The 19,247-nt window shown below is 36.7% G+C and overlaps 1 protein-coding gene across 2 annotated transcripts in view; it reads left to right on the top strand.

Annotated features, from left to right (window-relative positions):
- Positions 1-1,010: 1,010 nt before the first annotated feature.
- yl (Putative vitellogenin receptor yl) overlaps positions 1,011-19,247 on the top strand; it is a 42,323-nt gene continuing 24,086 nt past the window's right edge. Inside the window, exons 1-3 of one of the 2 annotated variants that reach the window (XM_073974553.1) lie at positions 1,011-1,192; positions 1,275-1,564; positions 11,607-12,029. In XM_073974553.1, coding sequence (XP_073830654.1) covers positions 1,191-1,192; positions 1,275-1,564; positions 11,607-12,029 — 715 coding nt within the window. In that variant the 5' untranslated portion in view covers positions 1,011-1,190. The remainder of the gene's footprint in view (positions 1,193-1,274; positions 1,565-11,606; positions 12,030-19,247) is intronic. The other variant, XM_073974554.1, reaches the window with a different exon arrangement.

Here is a 19,247-nt window from a genome sequence, read left to right as displayed (position 1 = left end):
TGGGATGTTTGTGGAACAATTATATATATATATATATATATATATATATATATATATATATATATATATATATATATATATATATATATATAAGTATCCGAAGCAGTGGACCGATTCGTACCTCAACTATGTATGATATACGTTTCCCGGTGTGCAAAGTATGGACCAAATCGTTTACTCACTGTAAGAGTCATAGTTCGCACAATTTTTCCGAATATTTTGGATCTTTTGTGGGGGAGGTACTCGAAAGAGTTCGGACAAAATTAATATAGAAATAAAGATTTCCTCAGGGGGCACGGGTTAACGTTAACCGATCAAAATAATGTGGGGGTGAGTCGTAAAAATTCCAACTTTTTCTTTTTTGGGTCACCCTAATGTAAATATTCTAGACTTTATGGGGTCTCCGACGAATATTTGTATGTGCTACAAACGGAATAACAATCTTAATGTTCCCTCTATCTTATGGTGGAGGGTATTACCTATTTTTCCAAAATTTTTTTTTAAAGATTTCAATCTCTAAATATTGTATCACCATCACGAAAATGAATGGCATTCTTCATCTTCCACCTGTGATAAGTTTTTGATGGACAGACGGACGCAAGCTTTGCATTAACGACATCTCTTGTTTATTTATTTATTTTTATACCGTGAGAGGCTCATCTTGTCTATGGCTTAGCTTGTCTATGATAATGGAACAACAACAAAAATATTGAAGATCACAAGAAACTAAAAACCAGAAAGAGAATTGTAAAACAAAAATCTGAAACAGAAATTCGAAACCAACAAAAACATAATGCAACAAAAGTTCGTTGTAATTGTAATAGAAAAAGCCGAAAAAAGAAATCCAAAACCAACAAAATTAAAATACAAGAACAATTCCTTGGCTAACGGTATACACCTGTTCGAAAAAGAATTCCATGAATCGGCATTTATGATTATTGACAACACAGAAGAAGTGTTAAAGAATTGGAGTAATTTCCAACATTACTTTTGATTGATTGTTCAGTCGATGTCAGGCTATTAGTGCATGCAAAAAAAATTGCGCGCACTACTCAGTTTGGCTAAAATTGTTATTTATTGTTGTAATTATTTCTACGTGTAATCAAAACTTTAAGAAATTATTTGTTGTGAAACGTATTGTTATAAAATTTATTAAAAATTTAAATTTCAATAAAATAAATATTAAACGAATGTAAGTGCTTCAACACGATACCTAACCTAAAAAAATGTTGATTACAAAAAATATATGTATACAAAATATTCCCTTTTTACAGGGCTTGGAATTTACAACGTCCGTTATACAATGTTCGCAAGAAATTTGTCAATGTCGTCAATCAATGCAGCGGGGATCGAATTGAGGATCATCGTTCATCACATCTCCCATCGTGTTCTGCCGTAATGTGGATATTTGTAATTTGTGTTTCGCAGTTGATGCATATTGCAGGTGCCAGAAGTCCATGTAATGCCGATCAATTCGCTTGTAAAGATGGCCGGTGTATTCTGCAATCGAAAATGTGTGATGATCGTTATGATTGTTCGGATAATTCAGATGAAATTGATTGCGGTAAGTATGAAGAGGAGGGGGTTTATACTAATAAACTACCATAAGAGAATGGGGAAACTAAGATAGAGTCCATGATAAAAAGACATGTGGACTTATGATGGAGGGTATACTAAATTTGTCATTACGTTTGTAACACATAGAAATATTCATCGGAGATGCAACAAATTTTATAACGATGTTCGTCTGTCTGTTGAAATTAAAATAGAGCTTCTAATTGTTCCCACAAACATCCCAGCAGGGACAAGGGAGACGTCTCTCATGAGTGCACCCAATGCAATGATATGGGACCTACTTTTTATCACCGAGTCGAGTGTAGAGAAATTTCTCATGACGGAAATACTTAGGAAATGTCACCAACATTACAGTGAGGGATATTTATAAGGAAGAATGGGCCTGCCCAGGACAAACGTAATATCGCTGTAAACAAGAACACAAGAAATACCTTCGGCAAAATTTGATTTAAGATCCCCGAACAGTCCTTAAACTGCACTTAAGCGAATATTTTGAAATTATGTGAGGGAGATACCCGAAAGTGCTGTCCAATATAGACCTTCTTGGAACTTGATGTATGTTTGGAAGAAATTGTACAATGCGCAAATTTTCTTTCATGTCGTATTCGCTTAAGTGCAGTTTGAGGACTGTTCGGGGATCCTATGGAAAATGTTTACTTTGTCTGTTTAATATGGCTCTCGGTCTATCTCCAGCTTTAGGAATGTGTCTGGGATATAACGACAAATCTATTGGAGTTAGTTGAGTAAGTTTGCCAGGGCAGTTGAAAAAGATGCAATTTCTCGTGCCTTCGCTGCATGCTGGGCAGATGTTTTGCACAGTATCGCCGTTGCCCTGTAGGAAAGCATGTCATTGTGTTGCTATACGGGAAAAAATCTTTGTCTCCTCGTGTGGATGGTCCACTGAAGACAGTTCTCAGGGCGGCATTCATTTTTCCATAGCGTTGCACTTATATTCGCAGACCATACCATACGTTCGAGGACCATACACAGAGCGACCTATCGCATTATATGTGGTCAACAAGCTTTCTTTAGGGACTTGAGGAACTTTTTTCTACATCTCAGCTTATCGAAGAAATCAGTGGCACGCGGGGACGACAAGGGCATGCTGTCGAATAAGACCTCTAGAATTTTGGAGTGCTCACCTCTACAGACCATGTGGTGAACAGAGTGGCCGTCGATTTAGTGGCGGATATCTGCATATTCCTCGCGTGGAAAAAGGTAGTAAGATCGGTTAAATAGGAGTTCAGTCTCTCACAGATGTCATCAGGGTAGGTACCTGACGCCAGGATCGTACAATAATCCGCATACGTTACGATCTCAATGCCGTCTAAAGGGGGCGGAATACAGGAAAGGTAGAGGCTAAACAGTTCCGGAGATATCACCCTTCCTTAGGGAACTCCCTGTTTCACTCTACGGAGCTTGGATCTCTTGTTCCTGAATTCCACATACGACTGGCGACCACACATATAGTTGATTATCCAACGTTTCAGACTTGGCCGGAGGGTTGTCTGCTCGATGTCCTCGAACAGCGAGGAGTGCTTGAAAGTATCAAAGGCTTTTAATAAGTCAAGCGAACAATAAGGGTGGCTAGCGACAGGTTGAGAACTTTAGTGAGATACTCCACTCCGTGCACCATGGAAATTCCGTCAGGGCCCAACGCTTTGGATGATTTAGCGTTCCTGATGGCATTCGCAACATCATCCATTGTAAACTGTGGTGGTTCATCCTCGGCGGGAAGAGATCTAATGCAAAGTAACACTATTCTCTTCGCCCTGTCACTCTAGGGATGCTCGACAAACAGTCGATTGAAGTAACTTGCACACCTCTTCGGGTCAGTCAACGTAACGTCGCCAAACGTGGCTGAGGTCCTGAGGTTCCGGGGTTCGAGAGTGACTTAACCGTTGCCCACAATTTACTTATACCGGCTCCAATGTTGCAACTCTTCAGATGATTTAACCACTTGTTCCGCCTATGTTCGCCGACCAGCCTGTTAACATCCAGTGTCAGCTCCCTGATTCTAGGGTCGTCGAGGTTGGTTCGACGAAGCTCATCACGCTTATTTGCTTACTTACTTCGGGTATTCGACCAGCAGGTATATGGCGAGCGGCTGTAGCATTGATGATGTCTCGGAACGTCCTTTCCGCTACCCAAACATCAGAAGGATTGGGCAATTCTCTGTAGCGGTGATTGGTGAACTCTCTAAAACTCGACCAATCAGTTTTCCCATGATTGACGACAATTGCAGACATTGATGATGTCTCGGAACGTCCTTTCCGCTACCCAAACATCAGAAGGATTGGTCAATTCTCTGTAGCGGTGATTGGTGAACTCTCTAAAACTCGACCAATCAGTTTTCCCATGATTGACGAATGCGCGGCGTTCTGAGGTGATGAAATCGGGTGGTCTGCTGATGGAGACAATTATGATCCAAGGGAAATGACGGGTTGCCAGGTGACGTCATTTGTCAGACCAGGTGACACGATGGTTATGTCTGGCGAACTGTGACACGCTCCTCTAATTCTGGTAGGGGCGTCCTCATTGACCGAGCTAAACGTAGAGCTATGGTCTGGTCGTTTCCGAGGGCCGAATGCCACATCTCATGATGCGCATTAAAGTCCCCCAGGACCAAACGATTAAGACCTTCCAAAAGCGGGCTAATGTCAGGCTTATCAGTGTACATGTGTTTGTATTTCCACCATGGTCATCAGTTGTTGTTGTTGTAGCAACGCAAATATGTTCCATCGTATATTTTATTAAGTTGTCTGATTGATGCGGCTCATCGTCCGGATTTTAACTGGGATAAAATCACTCGTGTTTGCCTTGACAGTTAGCGTTCTTCAGCTGTGATTAATTTGGGGGTGGTCTCCGAGTACGGCATTCACACTGTAATTTGTACGGCCTGTGCAATTGCATCAGTATGAATGCTATTCAAGCCTGGCTGATAAGCTCGTTGATCTAGAGGTTCTCGCCTCTACCTTTCGACCTCACTCTCATGACGTGCCTGGGTTGGGGAAGCCTGTTTATTAAATCGCGACAGGGATGCTCACGTCAGCTACCGCATCGACAAAATCTCCTTGCATTAATGTGCCTATAAAATCTTTGTCTCGTCATGAAAGTCGTCCACTGGTGTCAAGAGGAGGCACCATTTTGCAGTTCTCAGGGTGACATTCTGGCAGGTTCGAATATTCTTTCACTGCGTAGCGCTAACATTTGCCTATTGCTTCTTAAGAGGCAATGTTTCTTTGTCAGCATGCCAAGTGCTGCCGGCAAGTTGTTGTTTTACCAGCATATGATGCTGGATTGGCAGCCGCTGGCCGAAACACTTTTGCTTTCGGGTCAATGCGGAACGAAAGAACCTGCTGTCATAGGATTGCCTTATCGAGCGGACGATTAAAACGTTACACCCAATATGTTCTGGGTAACCTCATTTCAGCCGTCCAGATGGTGAACAGTGTGCCAGTGGATTTTCATATTCTTTAGATGGGAAATCTGCACTAAGTCACCTATGTACAGATTTAACAAATCACAAATGTCATTGACGATATTTGGGTCATATTGAGTCAAGATTGTACAATCCTCCACATACAGTACGATCTCTATGCCGTCTGTAGGCTGTGGAATTTCAGAAAGGTAGACGTTAAACAGTTCCGGATATATCACTCTACGGGTCTTTGACTTCTTATTTTATTCTTCTCCTTTACTACTGGCGACAAAAATTATGTGTTTGTGTTCGCGCCCATCAGTTATTTTAGTTGGTTCCGATAGGGATTCTTAGCTTTTGGTCCATTACTCAAGAAGTATCGACTTACCCCCGAAAAAAATGTATTGTCTAATAGAGGACACGGAAAATTTCAAAACGATTCACAACTGCAATTTTGCAAGAAAAAAACATTTAAGCTCGTAATAAAAAAATTATTAAAAATTAAGTTGCAGTGTTTTCTTTTTGCCTTAATAAGTATATTATTCTTCATGATGAATCCCTCATTTATTGCCATTTAATTTAGTCACCATTTTTAACTTAAATGCAAGCGTTTTATTTGAGAGATCTCATCTTGAAGATGAATATACTTATTGAGATTAAGAAAAAATTACTTTCTAATTTTCAGTGCATTTGTAAATAAAACACTGTAACTTAATTTTCTTTAATTATTTTTTTATTTTTTAGTAAATACATTTTTTACCACTAAGAAGCCCGTAACCAAATTACAGCCAATTTAGGCCAAAAATGTAGATAAAAAACTCAATATGTCTCAAATAGGGTGGTATCGTTATGCTATACCAAAACATGGACCTATGTCCACAATTGTTGGTGGGTAAGATTCTGTACCAATACAGCCAATTCGGGCTTAAAATGAATATAAATACTCAAAATACCTGAAATCGGGTGGTACCGCTATGTGGGAGCTATATGAAACAAGTAAAGAAGTGTCAGTCGGCTTTGCCGACAGATATATACCCTCAGCCAATATGAAGCGAAACTTTCACCTCCGGACAGATCGAATCTATTAAAGGTGACTTCAGAATTTTGTGGCCCTTTTTGGACATTTGAACTTGCCGACAAAAATGTGGAATAGGAATTAACTGCACTAAGACACAAATGTTGAACTATTGTAGGGCAGGTACCCGATATGGAGGACCGATATGGACCATTTTAGAAGTTAAACTAAATTTTGATAAAATATTGTAATATCCAAAGTTTGGACCAAATTCGTTGCCCCATTCAAGTGATATCGTCCTAGCATTTTAGTGACCGGTATTGACCATGAAACTAAGATTGGATATAATTTGACGAAGACCAAATTCTGGACCAAATCGGTTGAACAGTTCGAGAGTTATCGTGCTCTCCGAACTCCACATATGGTGACATAAGGGTTTTTTTACAACTTTCGGGCTGTTTTCCCAAGAAATATGGACTTGCCCTTGAAAAACAAACTTTTACCGTCGTAATGGAGGTAACGAATGCAAATCGCTTCAACAAAAATCAAAGTGATTCGAAAGCAGGTCTTAAAGTGAATTTATCCGAAATTTTGTGTGAGAGGTACCAGAAGGAGTAGAAAAATATAGTCCATATTCGAACCTGATCTACACAGAAAAAACAAAAGTATGATTTTTTTTTACTAATTCCGTTCATAATTTTTGTTGTCATTAATTTGGACGTACCTCTTTTAAAATGAATGGACATTTTTTTTTACTCATGCACACAATACTATTTTTGCAAAAGTATGAATGCTTTTCTAAAATACAAAAATAAATTTCATTATTTCTCCTACGTTAACCACTATTTTCTGGCAAAACCGGTTTTTGTGCTTTGCGTACAAAGATATGGTGGATTTGCTTCTATTGTTTTTGTCCTTCCTCCCCTCCATCGTATCCACACGCACATTGACTGCGTGCCAACAAAGCACAACAGCCTAAACAACCACCACTACTCACCGCTACCACACTAACTAACCACCATAGATTTCGTTTGTTTTCGGAAGACACTTACCATATCAATAGCATTAATTCGCAAATACAATTTTTGAATTACTTTAATATAAATGCAACATCTATAAATTCAAGCTAGTGCTGATGGACTCAGTATGTATGTACGTATGGTTCACATTGTTCTGATTTACAAGATACATAATTAATTAGGAAAATCAATTAGAAGAGAACCCTTTAAAAGAACAGGAATTACAAAATTAAATAAAAGACAACTAATTTGAAAATAAAAAAATAGTTTCAAAATAAAAAAAAAAACAAAAATTTGTATAGAAAAAATAAATGAAAAATATAAAGAGTTTTGGAATATAAGCTATTTTTTTTTCTTTAAAGAAGATAATTTTGTAATAAATGAATTTGTTCATATTTTGCAAAATAGAATACACATATTACATGTTTATGATTCATTCAAAAAAGAAACCGGTATTTATTGCTTTATGAACTAGGTTTATAAAATACAAAAATCTGAACATTGGAAAAATTTTTTGAACACTATTCATATATTGAATGAATTTTTTTTTCTGTGTATATCTGGTAGATATATTAGGATGTGCAATGTATAGATTACATCGGTCACTCCCTTCAAGAGTTATCGAGCGCAAAATTTTTCCGAACATTTTTGAAGTTTTGTGGGGGAGGTACCTGAAGGAGTGGATTGATATAGCCCATCTTCGAATTTAAACTATGCTTTGATAAAACATTACGAAGGCCAAATTTTGGACCGAATCAACAGATCCGTTAGAGAGTTATTATGCGTTCCAACCACTACACAAGGTGTCATAGGGGCTTTTTGCACCTTTCCGGCCATTTTCTCAGGAAGTATGGACTTGCCCCTGATGGAACTTGTACCGTCGTATGGGGGGAAGTGAATACAAGTTGTTGCAACAAAAATCAAAGCGATTCGGGAGCTGGTCCCAAACGGAACTTATCCGAAATTTTGTGTGGGAGGCACCCGAAGGAGTGAACTGATTGAGTCCATATTGGAACCTCATCTAAGTCTGGTAGAAATTTCACGATTTGCAAAGTATGGACCAAATCGGTTACTGCCTTCAAGAGTTATCATGCCCACAAATTTTCCGACCATTTTGGAACTTTTGTGGGGGAGGTACCGGAAGGAGTGGACCGATATAGCTCATCTTCGAACTTAAACTAAGTTTGGACAAAATATTACAAAAGCCAAAATTTGAACCCAATTGGTTCATCCGTTCGGGAGTTATCGTGCGCACCAGCCAGCCAGACAGACAGACGGGCGGACATTGCTAAATCAACTCCAAATTGTCTGAAACACATTTCGTCCAAACATACTTGGGGTCTAAAACCATTATTTCGATGAGGCACATTTTGCCCGTATGAAAGTGTATATGAAGAAAAGACAAAATTTTTTAGTTTTCCGTAAAAAAAAAATTAAAAAATTTTTTTAAGCTACATGAAAGATTTTTGGTACATAGATTGGGGAAAAAATCCCATTCTTAAATCTGTTCGAGATACTAATTTTGGTTGTTGCGCGCAAAAGTTATAGCGGTTTCAATTCTGATAAAAAGAAAAAATCTTTAAAAGACTCTAATCATTATATTGAGAAACTCTCTTAATTAGGGGCTCCCTACATACTATATGTTTACTGAGGTCCCATAACTTTAGTGAAAAAGTTGTAAATTTTAGCGGAAATTAGGAAAGCATTCAAAACAATTGGTAGTTTACAACTTGTTCTAATAAAATTCAAGCTGTTTATGCATATGAAAAATATATAAAAAATATGTACGTAATCTAAACATCGCAAAGATTCAAATGAAACCAAAACTATTCAAATCCGTTTAGCGGTTTGCATATTATAGCAAAAAACAAAAAATATATTGAGGAAATTTATAAAATTTTTGTAAGAGAAAATATTTATTAAAATTTATTTTGTGAGTTAGTTGAACAAAATGTAAGAAAAATAGGTCGGAGTTTTTCTTCTATTTTAGTTTAATTTCACACAATAAATCACATTTTTTATTCTAATCATTTCTCGAGTACACGCTTACATCTAGCGGAAGATAACGTAATGTTCAAATAAATTTTGGGTTCCTTTAAATGGGGTATAATCTTGAAATAAAATTGTATCGGGTAATGTTCATTTTTAAATGCGTGTAAATCGCGAAATCCTCAAAATCACTTGATGCGCATGCGGTTTACCAATACAGCGAATTCTTCTCTTTTAATTTGTACACATTTGCTAGGGTTTACTTTGGCCGCTAAGATGTAGCATCGTCTGCAGTTTAGTGTGCAACGAATTGTATAACGCTTATATTTTGCACAAAGTGCATACACTTTTTATGCGCATCCGATTTCACTATCAATCGTGAAAAAATACATCGATCTAAACATATTTCAATAAAATCCATCAAGAACCGTGGATGTAGCATCACACAGTATTTTTTGGATAAATCGGATACAGCTCCCATGCCACTAAATTTTTCAAACCGCAGTTTTCGCATAAACGCGAGTGATGATTCACTTTCTTCATTGAAATGGAAACGATCCACATAAAACGAGAATTAGTCAGCGATATTTTGAAAAACATTTTTCGCAAATTTTTCAATTTTTGCAGTAGCCATTTCCGCCGTTCTAGTAGATGGATTTTTACGATCTGTGATTCATATGATCCGGATCGTCGAAAAACTAAAATATCGCGGGGTACCAGCACACTCAAAACGATATTGTAAATACTGTACCCAAAAAATAGGTTTTTTAGAAAAAATATCGCACTAAATTTTGGCCTTTGGCAGTAGATTACTCTGCTGCTGTGTGGGCTACATACTCAATATACATATCAGATTATGCGAAATCGCGAGTTCTTTAATCCTATAATTGGTTTTTCGAAATATCCGAATGCGCGTCCCAGTTACATAAAAAATACAAAAAACACCTGAAATCCGGCTTCAAAATGTCAGCATCCATACAAGGTGGATGCAGTGGAAATTTTGGAAAGTGATACATTAGAAGTGTAATCTTCATTTTGTATTCTCCTACTTTTACTTTGGACAGATGTCCGTCATTTGAATGGTTTAATCAGAAATCGAATAGCAATGTAAAAAACCTGTTTAGCGTCAACGTGTTTTTACCTATGTTTTTTCCTTTACGCGGTCGTAACTGGCACGTACATTAAATTTTTTGCTACATTTTTGAGCTTTGTACAAGAACATCTAAATTAATCCAGCAATAGTCATAGTACTGGTAAACTACAATAGTTCGCGTATTATAATAGTGCAAACCTTGGCTTCATGGAAACTAAAAAATTTTGACTTTTCCTCATATACCCTTTCTAGCCTAAAGGCTGAGGGTATAAAAATGGACCCATATTGGTTTTGGTTTCATATTCATGTATTGTCACCCAAATCTGAAAAGTATGCAATATTTTAGTTTGATTGGTCAACTGTAACTGTGTTAAAAATTAGTTACTAGATTTGATCTAAACAGACAGACAACAAGGCAAGTTAAATAAAACACTGTAAAAATAGAAAAAAATGCACACTGGGCTTAGGTGCAATTATCGCGAGTTATTATTTAATTGTTTTTTCAATGATAGATAGTACTCTTCGACTGAAATGTATGTATTTAAATACGATTAATTAGGTCGTAGTTGGTAGTGGGATTCGAATAATTACTATTTTTTCTTAATTTTTAAAAATTTGTCAGTGCAATTTTTCCTTTATAACAGCATGAAACATTTATTATTTTACCAAAGAAAAAACCATTTTTAACATTTGTTTTGTTGTTTTATTTGGGAATTTATCTTAAAAATTACTTCATACTTCGATTTGAAAACGGATTAGCAATTCTTATTGTACCAGTAGGACAATAAACTAACTAAATTGAAGATCAGATAATTACAGCCCGAGAATTATATGACTGGGCATCCGAGCTAAATAATCTACCAAATATTAAGGTGATATTTTCTATGGAAGATGATTATTTAAATACGAAAGAGGATTTGAATTTGAAATATCTTTTTGGTAAAATAACAAATGCTTCACACTGGCATAAAGCAAAAATTGTGTAGACAATTTAAAAAATAAGACATTAATCGTAGTTTAATGCACAAAAATTTCAAGAAAATCGAAGAGTACTATCACTGATAAAAATTGATTTCAAATATTAAATTGCGAAGATTGCGAAAATTGCAAGACTTTTTTCTATTTTTTTAGAGAGCTTATAAAAAACAAAAAAAAAACTCTATTGGGACCAATATTAAAGAAGTTATGAGTATTTCCTTGTATATAGTTTTTACAGAATACGACTTTTTCAAGGCGCGATATCTCTGGAAACGTTAGTAAAAAAATAATAAATAACACAGCAAAAAATAATAAAAAGCAAAAACCGCTATTTTCAAAATGGCCGAGGAACATGAGTTCTCATAATTTTCTATCGACACGAACTGTTGGAAATAGTTATTGCTAGTTATTGCTATTTGTAATTTCCCATGTCAAAGCGTTGTTAATAGACCTACTTTGTTAAAAATCCTAAAATATTTATTATCTCATTCTATCGTTCTATTCTTCTTCCTGTAGATTTTAAAATGTGCCGCAAACCCAATTGGTTCCAGTGCACTTTGCCCAATGGTCCCTGCCTGTCATTAGATTTGCTCTGTAATGATGTTGAAAATTGCCCTGGTGGTGAAGATGAGCAACATTGTGCCCACCATGAACGTAGTGGAGATGCAGATTTTGGCATTGGCGGTTGGTTAACAGTACATCGAAATTGTAGCCAATACGAATATACCTGTAAATCCGATAAATTATGTATACCGTTGAATTTTATGTGTGATGGTAAACAAGATTGCATCGATAATTCGGACGAAATTGCCGGTTGCCTTCGAGCAGAGGCGAGTTGTACGGGCTTTTTTTGTGCCAATAAACGTTGTTTGGAGAGTAAAAAATGGATTTGCGACGGTATTGATGATTGCGGCGATGGTAGTGATGAGAAGATATGTGGTAAGTAGGATTGGAAATTTATGTAAAAAATTATTTACAACCAGAGTCCGCGAAGCGATGCAATTTTAAGAATAAAGTTATATTAATTTGCCAAAAGCATATTTGTGTACTGTAATGGCTGCAAGATATTTTATACACCAAAAGAAACAAGTTTTTATGGTTGAAAATTTCTCTTGTTTTACAACAATTTTCATAGTATTTTTAAACCACTTAATGTAGAGATTTTTTTTTTGCGAGAAAATTTAAAATTTTATATGAAAGTGATATTTTTGAGGCATTTTTAATAAATAACTTTTTTCTCTAAAACGTTTGGTTTTCCTGTAATCCGACATTCTTTTAAAAATGCCGAAAACTAGGAAGGGTAATATACATAGATGTATTCTTACATGACCATCCCTTGGTTTTTGATGGAGAAAATACTCTTACTATATGCCTAACAAATCCTTGAAATTTGTATGTAATATTTATATTTAAATTTATATGGCATATTTAAATTTTTCATCAAAATTTTAAAATTACAAAAAAATCTATATTTTTAAATACTTGCGTTTTATGCAAAGTGCGCGGAAATGCATAGGCCAAATTAAACTTTATAAGCGTGGAATGATAGATAACAGACAATACTATAACAAAATTAAAAAAACACACACACAAAAATATGCGAAAATATCAGAGTTTTACGTCATTTTTATACCCTACACCACTATGTGGGGAGGGTATTATAAGTTGGTTTTGGCCAAAAAGTTTGTAACGCATCGAAATAATGGTCGTAGACCCATTCTTATATATACCAAAATGAATGTCTCGACGAGATGAGTCGATCTGGCTATGTGTGTCCGTCCGTCAGTCCGTCCGTCCGTCCGTCTGTCCGTCTGTCCGTCTGTCCATCTAAACCTTGTAATCACGCTACAGGTCGCAATTTTGATCGGATCGTCACCAAATTTTGGATGTTGATGAGGGTCCCGGAGGGGAAGAAGCCTATTGATTTTGGTGATGGTGGGATAATATTTAGGGGTCGGAATGGGCAAAAAACTTATTTGCGGAAAAATTCAACGTTTTATTTCAAAGCGAATATCTCCGTACCTATAAGGGATATATTAAAGTCAAAGCCTGCTAATGAAAGCAGAAAATATCACCTTTACAGCGATGTATGGTAGGTTGTCGAAGGTGGTCAAACAACGAAGATATCGCAATAGTCGCTTATAGAACCCAACTTTTCATTTATTCGATTTTAGTTCTAATGACGAATAGCGCAGCTTTTGTTGGATACTTTCCAAAAACAAAACCTGGCTATGAAAGTAGAAAATCCTGTCTTTACAATGATGCAAAGTAGGTTAGCTTAGGTTGCCAAATAACGGAGATATCACAATAGTCGGTAATACATCCCATTTTTCCACTTTTAAAGAAATCACGCTACAGGTCGTAATTTTGATCAGATCGTCACCAAATTTTGGGTGTTGATGGGGGTCCAGCACGGGAAAAAGCTTATTTATTCTGGTGATGGTGGGATAATATTTAGGGGTCGAAATGGGCAAAAAACTATTTTGGAGAAAAAGACAATGTTTTTTTTTCAAACCGAATATCTCAGCTTCTATAGGGGGTATGCCAAAAGCAAAACCCTCTAATGAAAGTAGAAAATATCGCCTTTGCAACGATGTAAACTAGGTTGTTGTAGGCAGTCAAACAACGAAGATATCGCCATAGCTGCTAATAAAACACAACTTTTCATTTTTGCGATTTTAATAATAATGACGTATATGACAGCTTTGGTTAGTGACCTTCCTAAAACAAAGTCTGACGATGAAAGTAGAAAATCCCATCTTTACAATGATGCAAAGTAGGTTGGCGTAGGTGGCCAAATAACGGAGATATCGCAATAGTCGTTAATACATCCCATTTTTCCATTTCTTTGTAATCACGCTACAGGTCGCAATTTTGATCGAATCGTCACGAAATTTTGGGGGTTAATGGGAGTCCTATATATGAAGAAGCCTATTGATTTTGGTGATGGTCGGATAATATTCAGGGGTCGGAATGGGCAAAGAACTTATTTGGAGAAAAAGTCAACGTTTTATTTCAAAGCGAATATCTCCGCTTCTATAACGGGCATATCAAAAGCAAAACCTGCTGATGAAAGTAGAAAATATCGCCTTTGCACCGATGTAACGTAGGTTGTCATAGGTGGTAAAACAATGAAGATATCGTAATAGCCGCTATTAAAACACAACTTCTCATTTTTGCGACTTTAATAATAATGACGAATAGCACAGCATTGGTTGGGGACCTTCCAAAAGCAAAGTCCGACTATGAAAGTGGAAAATCCCATCTTTACAATGATGTAAAGCATGTTGGCATATGTGGCCAAATAACGGAGATATAGCAATAGTCGGTAATACGTCCTATTTTTTAATTTTTTGTAATCACGCTACACGTCGTAATTTTGATTGGGTCGTCACGAAATTTTGGGTGTTAATAGGGGTCCCACAGAGGAATAAACCTTTTGATTCGGATATTTTTCAGGAGTCGGAATGTGATGGTTGATGGTTGGCATACATCCCACTTTTCTATTTTTTTATTTGAGTTATTCTGACGATGCACTTATACGCGTTTCAATAAAATTGACCTGTATTAATGAAGACATTCAGAGCAAAGGCGCTAAGCTATCCCAATTTTAATATTTTGAATTTTACCAGTCAAAAGCTTATGCACAGGGGAAGTGGTGTAGGGTATCACATAGTCGGCCCCGACCCGACTATAGCCTTGGCTCACTTGTTTACAACCATATTTTGTGGCCTTTAAACGACCAGTGGTTTTAAGTGGGTTAATTAAAATATGTCAGCGTTTTTCACTATCGATCTTAACAATTACTTTTGCATGTAAACAATATCATTTATTGTACGGTTATGTACTTATTAATTTATTTGAACTCGTGAAAATATTAAAACAAAGATCGGATCTTTCACGACTTATATTGCATGAAAATTGGTTTGAAGTCATACAACAGAGCCAGTCCCATTTAATTTTGCTGGGATTCTAATATATTATTGGACTCATTAATAAAACTTTATAGAAACTATTATATATGGTAAATCAGATCAAAGTCTGTCCAAACAAGTAAAAAAATAGGTAAAAAGCCTTTTTAAGTTAAACGGTTTTATGTTAAACATACATTGCAATGTTTAAGATAAATGTACTAAAAAGCAAAAAATAATAAAATAGATACAGTCGTGAGAATTATAAACATATGCATAGACTAGACTAAAATAAAACCGTGGGGCACGTCAATTGTCTACAATCGTTGATTAAAATGTTTGTTTCGTAATGTTACACTATAATTAGGCAGTTGTTCAACCGACAACGATGGACGTGTGATAAGTAGGGCTAGAATGTGGAAACAAGCTAGCAAGCTCGATTATAAGCGAGTTTTAGGGTTTCATAGTGGTGAGCGAGTAGTACTTTGTTGATTAAAGACAAACTACGAGCAGTGAAACGATTCCTCGCCAGCGAGCAGTGTGGATGTCCAACGATAAACTAGTTGAAACATCTCTTTTATTTACATGGAGTATATAAATATTGGAATTTCCATGAGCAAGAAAATAGTAAGTAATTTTCTCACCGTCTGCGGGCCAACTGCCTAACGACGAATTAAACGATTCTTCTATCGCACATTAAGTCGATAATTTGAAGACAATTGACGTGCCCCACGGTTTTATTTTAGTCTAGTCTATGCATATGTTTATAATTCCCACGACTGTATCTATTTTATTATTTTTTGCTTTTTAGTACATTTATCTTAAACATTGCAATGTATGTTTAACATAAAACCGTTTAACTTAAAAAGGTTTTTTACCTATTTTTATTTTCTAGTTTTTAGTTTTTATTTCGCATTCTGTTTAATTCATTTAGTGCTTCATTATTGCAAGGTTTCTTGTCCGTTAGTTTATTGCAGTCCCACTCCTCCATACGTAGTCCCTGCAAAGATCTTACTCTACTAAGAGCCACGTAGGCTTGACCTTCTTCAAACAGTTTCGCACCTAAGTATACGACTGCGTGATCCACAGTGCTGCCCTGCATTTTATGTATTGTAGAAGCTTATGATAGTATTAAAGGCAACACACATCTGTGTGTATCGCTCCCGTTGTTTTGTTAACCTGGCTTCATATTCTTCAGGTGTTTCTGACGCTATCATCTGTGTGTATCGCTCACGTTGCTTTGTTAACCTGACTTCATATTCTTCAGGCGTTTCTGACGCCGTCATTTGTGTATATCGCTGACGTTGCTTTTTTAACCTGGCCTCATATTGCTCAGGTGTTTTTGACGCTAATTGTAACCGACTATTTCTATCACCTTCACTTTCTTTAGCTCGTTTTGCTTTATACTTTTCTTTCGTTTTTTAAGCCTTCGTTTACGTTGTGTTGCAGTTTCTGTTTTATTTGTGTTTGTGTTTTTTATATTTTTTTACCATTTTGTTCCCAAGAGTAATGGACATTTAAACGGTCGACCCCCCAGAGGTCCAATAAAGGGGCAAGGCTATGTACAACAAGATGCGCCTGAGTCTTGAGGGGAAAACGCTAACGACATATCATTTTTATCCACCCTAATGCCATACAGTTCTCGGCGCGTTTTAACCTTTCACCTTAACTTGGGTGGTGTACCGCTAACGACGTATCATTTTTAGCCACCCTAACGCCACACAGTCCTCAACACGATAAAAAATCTTGACTTGGGTGGTGGATTCAGGCTGGATTAATCAGATACCTAAATTACAGATTTAATTTCTAAATTTAAATCTTAATTATACACCATTTAGTGGCTGCGCCCATCTTAAATATTGTGGTTGTATAGTGCACTGTATTCTTCTTGTCAAACCCTTTTATTTGATACCCATATTGATGGGATTGATAAAAAATTGTTATCAGCCATTTGGTAGCGGCGGCCATCTTAGATTTCAATTTTGCACAGTAAATTGTATTCTATTTGTTGAGACCTTTCATTTGATACCCATGTTGATGGGATTAATAAAACCTAAGTTATCCGCCATTTTGTAGAGGCCGCCCTCTTGGATTTTAATTTTATATAGTACATTGTATTCTACTGGTTGAGCACTTTCATTTGATACGCATATTGATGGGATTGATAAAACCTACGTTATCCGCCATTTTGTAGCGGCCGCCATCTTGGATTTCAATTTTTTATACTATATTGTATTCTGCTTGTTGAGCCCTTTCATTTGATACCCATATTGATGGGGTTGATAAAACCTACGTTATCCGCAATTTTGTAGCGGCCGCCATCTTGGATTTCAATTTTTTATACTATATTGTATTCTGCTTGTTGAGCCCTTTCATTTGATACCCATATTGATGGGATTGATAAAACCTACGTTATCCGCAATTTTGTAGCGGCCGCCATCTTGGATTTCAATTTTTTATATTATATTGTATTCTGCTTGCTGAGCACTTTCATTTGATACCGATATTGATGGGATTGATAAAACCTACGTTATCCGCCATTTTGTAGCGGCCGCCATCTTGGATTTTAATTTTTTATAGTATATTGTTGTTGAGCTTGTTGAACCCTTTCATTTGATACCCATATTGATGGGATTGATAAAACCTACGTTATCCACCATTTTGTAGCGGCGGCCATCTTGAATTTATAATTATAATGATTAAACATAATTGTATTGTCACCAAAATCCAAAGTGTATACAATCGGTTGACAGGAAGAGGGTCAAATTTGAATTACTAAATTTGACCCAAGAATAAATAATAAAACAAACGGGGTGAGCTAAATAAAACCATTTAAAAAAGTGTCAGTCGGCTTTTCCGACAGAGGTATACCCTCAGCCAATGTGAATTGAAACTTTCATCTACGCACAGATAGAATGTATTTAGCGTCTCTTCAGAATTTTGTGGCCCTTTTTCAATATTTGAACTTGCCGACAAAAATGTGGATTTAGAATAAACACAAATGTTGAACTTTTGTGGGGGAGGTACTCTTAGGGAGGACCGATATGGGCCATTTTAGAAGTTAAACTAAATTTTGACAACATTTTAGGAGATCCAAACTTTGGACCAAATTGGTTGCACCATTCAAGTGATATCGTCTTAATATTTTAGTGACATTTTTTAAATATTGGGGAGAAGTACCTGACGTTGGGGACCGGTATTGCCCCATGAAACTAAGTTTAGATAAAATATGACGAAGATCAAATGTTGTACCAAATCGGTAGAACAGTTCGAGAGCACATATGGTGACATAGGGCTTTTTACACCTTTCGGGATGTTTTCCCAAGATATATGGACCTACTCCTGAAAAATCTTTTACCGCCGTAATGGAGGTAGCGAATGCAAATCGCTTCAACAAAAATCAAAGTGATTCGAGAGCAGGTCTTAAAGTGAACTTAACCGAAATTTTGTGTGTGAGGTACCCAAAGGAGTGCACAAATATAGTCCATATTCGAACCTGATCTATATCTGGTAGATATATTAGGATGTGCAGAGTATGGATTACATCAGTCACTCCCTTCAAAAGTTATCGTGCGCATATTTTTTCCGAAGATTGTTGAATTTGTGAGGGAGGTACCTGAAGCAGTGGACCGACATGCTTTATCTTCGAACTTAAACTATGTTTGGACAAAATATTAAGAAGGTCAAATTTTGGACCGAATTGGCAGATCCGTTCGAGATTTATCTTGCGCTCCAACCACTACACACGGTGTCATGGGGGCTTTTTGCAACTTTCAGGCTATTTTCTCAGAAAGTATGAACTTGGCCTTTATGAAACTTGTACCGTCGTATGGGGGACAGCGAAAACAAGTTGCTACAACAAAAATCAAAGCGATTCGAGAGCAGGTCCTAAACTGAACTTTTCCGAAATTTTGTGTGGGAGGTACCCGAAGGAGTGGACCGATTGAGTCCATATTTAAACTTCATCTAAGTCTGGTAGAACTTTCACGATGTACAAAGTGTGGGCCAAATCGGTTACTCCCTTCAAGTGTTATCGTGCGCACAAATTTTCCGAACATATTCGAACTTTAGTGGGGGGGGGGGGGGGGTACCGGAAGGAGTTTACCGATATAACCCGTCTTCGAACTTAAACTAAGTTTGGGCAAAATAAAAAGAACGCCATTGCTTTTGGTGAAAATCGGTTCAGATTTGGATATAGCTCCCATATATATTTTCGGCCGATTTGAGGTATTTCATGCACCAAACA

This window comes from Musca autumnalis, unplaced genomic scaffold (assembly GCF_047663935.1).
Source record: "Musca autumnalis isolate F117 unplaced genomic scaffold, ASM4766393v1 scaffold_3, whole genome shotgun sequence".
Classification (NCBI taxonomy): domain Eukaryota; kingdom Metazoa; phylum Arthropoda; class Insecta; order Diptera; family Muscidae; genus Musca; species Musca autumnalis.
Note: the sequence above shows the minus strand (reverse complement) of the source record. Positions and strands in the feature narration are given on the sequence as shown.